The sequence below is a fragment of the Sardina pilchardus genome, chromosome 20 (assembly GCF_963854185.1).
Source record: "Sardina pilchardus chromosome 20, fSarPil1.1, whole genome shotgun sequence".
Lineage (NCBI taxonomy): Eukaryota > Metazoa > Chordata > Actinopteri > Clupeiformes > Clupeidae > Sardina > Sardina pilchardus.
The window spans coordinates 12,033,735-12,038,202 of record NC_085013.1 but is presented as its reverse complement, the minus strand read 5'-3'; the positions used below and the strand labels follow the sequence as shown (position 1 = coordinate 12,038,202).

The following is a 4,468-nucleotide window of genomic DNA, read 5'->3' as shown; positions in this document are numbered from 1 at the left end:
ATTTGAATAGTCTCCCTACTTGTGTCACATAAGAGATTACCGTCAGGACTCTGTGACTGCAGGTTGTAAGAATAGGCCTATTGCACTCTTCCTCTTTTCTTCTTAATGCTGTCATCATGACACCTACCAGCACCCAGTGAAGGAAGTTATGGAGGTTGATCGATTTGTCCACCACACAGGAAATACCTACACATCGAGGGCTGAGAACCAAAATGTAAGTGACATTTCACCAACTTTACAGGAGAGCCAAAACAAATCTAACTGCTTCTATATGTTCACAGTTAAAGACCTTTGGTTTTTGTTCAATAACTATATATTTATAAATATTTTAATTCTATAATTTTGTCAGCTAAGAGAGCTCATCAAGAGCCTTCAGGTGATAACTCAATTTTGACCAAAATGTCACTTACGCCCCTTTGGTTCTCAGCCCTCGACATACTGGTACACTCCACACAATGCAGTTTGTTTTGTCAGTTCAACTGTGTGCTGCAGTTGCATATCTGCTGAATGTGCACATATGTACACATCGCAACAAATAATCTGTGATCTGTTCTTAAATCTACACATCTCAAATACACTTTCCCCTCATATTTTAGCATTGGTGGGTTCGGTGACTGTCCGCTGGGGTACCCAGAATGCCATGCTGTTGTAATTTCTAAATAGTCATATTTGTATTATTACAATGGTGAGTTGTATTCAAACAGTTATTTATTTACAGTTGTACAGTTAGTCTATTTAATCTTTACCTCAGATTGTAAGTGTAAACAAGCCATCGTTTGAAAGTGTATTTTCCATTCTTAAAATGATCATGGAGGTATTCAAGCAGTGTAAAAGCATGGGATTTCATATCTGTTTTAATGTTTGCGCCCCCCATTATTTGAGAAAACAGAAAAATCACCTTGATTTTTTATTTTAATCTAAAATTATTAGCCTACTTGGAGAAAACGCTTAGCCTACTTGGTTTCTGATCGAAATTACGCTTTGTGCCAACATGTTGTAGAAACACAACCACAGCCTTTAATGGTGCAAATCATCTCTCCTTCGCATTCTTCGAGTCTGCAATTCACATTGGGGCGAATTCTCACGTGTGTGGGGGTTCAGAAGTCAAAAAATAAGGGTGTAACTAAGCATTTTTTTTTTGCTAATTCTCCCTTTCACTTAAATCTGATCAAATGTACAAGATGAGATAACCGCACATTTCATGATGCTTGACAGTGAAATGGAGCACAGGGCAAGAATAATTAAGAGCACAATGAACTGCAGGTAGTAAAAGTCAAGGCAAGTTTATTTATGTAACACAAAGGCAATTACATGTGATTTACACTATCAAAGAATATCAAGCTGTATTAAATAAAAGTGTAGTGGACTAAGATAAAATAAAATTAAAATAAATAAGAATAAGTTAAGGTTAAGTTATAAGATAGAACAGAAGAATCAGAACAATAATCTTAAAATACACACAAAGTGTGGAGTCAGTTAAAAGAGGTTGAGAAAATTTAATTAAATATAACAACGCAGCAATTATACCTCAATTTAAATAGTGAACAGATTGGACAGTATTGTTCAAAGATAATTAGCTGAACAATGCTTTTGCAAAAAATTAAATGGGGTCTTCAGCGGTTCCCAAGTTGTTGTCCTCCATTTTGTGTCTCACATGTAGATTAGTTGCTTTGGCCTGTGGGGAAAAGATCACAGACAAGATTTGTGTCAAACTTCCCCCGACCTCTTCTTATCATGATAAGAGTGTGCAGCTTGACTGGAACTCACTTGCAGGCCTTCACATTGACACAAATGGTCCTCACATCATCGGTGGTGGAGAGCTCCTCTATCAGCACAGTCATGTATCTTCTAACAAAACCCTTACAGGCTGACCTGAGGAAGCCCATTTGGTCACATACAGCCCGCAGTTTCCCTTGAATGTCATCCTGTGAAAGTGTCATCGTTAGCAAAAGTTCACACGGTTTAGCATGTAGCTTCCACTAGATGAATTCTCACCTGTGTGGTGCCGTTAGAGATGGACTTCTTGACCTTGTTTAAGATCCACTTGCATCCCCAGCACATACCAGGTAGCTGTGCCTTTTCCTCACCCCTGACCTGAAGCACGCAGACATTAATCAATCAAAGATACTGTAACTCAAGTTAGAGTGCTGTAGAGAAGTAAATCAACAGTAGCATGCTAAAAAAAATGAGGCCATACATTCAGTTTTGACATTCAGTTTTGACAAGCGAGCAGTGTTGTGGTATTTATGTACAACATAGATGGATGAAGCAGCTGGGCTAACATGCATTAGCCAGAAAAATGTATGGATTCAAATACCGGCTTTGACCATTGAGCATGGCATTAAACCCAAGTTTCTCCAGGGACAATGACCTTTGTAATATACTGTAAGTCGATTTGGTTAGTAGTATCTCCTAAATTAATAAATGTAAATGTAATGATGAATGGTCTCACCACTTCAAGGATGTCATCCTCATAGTCAGGACCCTCCCAGTCATGTGCCAATACTGTGTTTTAAAAGAGGAGTTTGTTCTTCCAATATACTTCACAATATGTATACAAAAAAAACTTTCGACTGGGCAACCAGTGATGAGTCAAGTTGCTGAAATTGCATCAATGTACTAATGTACAAACAAACAAACCTTCCTTTCTCTGCAGTAAAACTTTAAACTGGTTTTACTCACCTGAGCATATGAAGACAGAACCCAGAATGACAGCAATGATTTTCATATTGGTAGACAGGCGAGGCACAGCAGTCTTTGAAGGTGAAGACTCACCCGACTTTTATACCTCATTGCAACCTCACAGATCACACAACCCCCTGACCAAAACGTTTTTTTTCTACCTCAAGTGAAAGGAAAAGGTCAGGTCTTGCTTCACATGTATGACCTGAGCTATGTTCATGTGTCATTCACACCTTACTTCCACTCATCTTCTTCATGCATGGTGTTTACGGGTGGGGTAAGTGGTTGTGGTCAGGGTAGTGACTTTCCTTTATGATTTCCTTTGCCCTTGAATGGCAATACCTGTAAATGTCTTGACTGTGACAGTTGCTATTTCCGTACCAAGCTTTTATGTTCTCAGAAATAACAGACTTTCATGGCAGAGTGGAAGGTCCTCTGCAGCTCTGTAGATGAATAAATGAATTCATGACAATGAATGTAGCCTCAGACTGGTGCTGGCTTAGCAATTTGCCCACACAGAATAATATTGAGACGCAGGAATAGGAAGATGATCCAGTACAAGATGAGTAACATGTAGGCTGTTCACACACACAATACAACCCCCTTCTCACACCAACCTCAAGTTTCTTGACCATCAGTTTCTTAAGAACTTGAACCAGCTGCACATGGAAACCATTATGTGGTTCCCCTGCAACATTGGTCAAAAAGTCGTCTATCATCCATATCTATGCTTACTTTAACACCATTTGCACAGTACCCAGTGAGTTGAAAACCAACTATAAAGGTCATGATCCTTCCTGATCAACAGCTTTACACAGAGCAATATCATTCTGGGCATACATTGACGATGTCAGCATTGTTGATCTGTTGACTGATTGCAGATTTATGGCATGTATTGCAGAGCAAAAGCTGTTGATCTCAGACACTGCCCACTTTACAGAGTCAGTGTAGTGATGAAGGAATAGAGTGTTTTTAGTATTTTCAAAATAAACTGTTACTTGTTATAAGAAGAGGTTGATTGCTACATTGCCGGATGAAAAGACAAAGATAAATAGTGTGGTATATAGGACCAGATGGTCCCTCTTATTTTACTTGATGCTACCTTCATACTCAACAGAGTGTGGTGATCAAGAGGTTTTGGTTAATGTTTGCCTCGCGGCTTCTTTGGTTAATCTTGTGAACAAAGTGAACAGCTTCCAGTACTTCTGAAGACTGTGTAAGAAACTAAGACTTCCTGTAGTGTACTTTGATGGCAACTTCTTTCCAAAAAAACTACAGGTCTACCAAAACGTACGTAAAATGTGCACTGACAGAAAGCAGAAGCTACTGTAGCTTTTGTGTTTTTGAACAAAGGCATTGAATGACAGTAAGACTCAGTGTCACTGATGACCAACATAACTGCCCAGGCCAGAAGTGACTATGTTCAATCTTGGGTCCAGGTGGAGTCTGAAGACTGAGAGACAAATCAAGGTTGTTGGTCATGCATGAGTTGCTATATAATCTAATTCACTAACGTATCTTCATGACCAAGCACCCTGGACTGAGTTTTGTTCATTTATTCTTACTTTTCTTCTGTTACTGTTATTATTATGCATCAATCTACAATAAAATAGGTGCCCTACGTACGTGCGTCACACATATTATCATCAGGACTCCATGACTACAGGTTGTAAGAATAGGCCTACCCGATGGCTCTGGGCCTACCCTTATTCTTCTTAATGCTGTCATTATGACACCTACCAGTCTGGGTGTGAAGGAAATGATGAGGGTCTATTTGACCACCACA

The 4,468-nt window shown here is 39.2% G+C and overlaps 1 protein-coding gene across 1 annotated transcript; it reads right to left on the bottom strand.

Annotated features, from left to right (window-relative positions):
* Positions 1-1,650: 1,650 nt before the first annotated feature.
* LOC134067994 (antimicrobial peptide NK-lysin-like) lies at positions 1,651-2,728 on the bottom strand. Its single transcript, XM_062523487.1, has 5 exons — positions 2,683-2,728; positions 2,453-2,505; positions 1,996-2,094; positions 1,768-1,925; positions 1,651-1,675 (listed from the first exon to the last, which is right to left on the bottom strand). Exons 1-5 carry the CDS (start codon positions 2,726-2,728, stop codon positions 1,651-1,653), a joined length of 381 nt encoding a protein of 126 aa, XP_062379471.1.
* Positions 2,729-4,468: the final 1,740 nt, after the last annotated feature.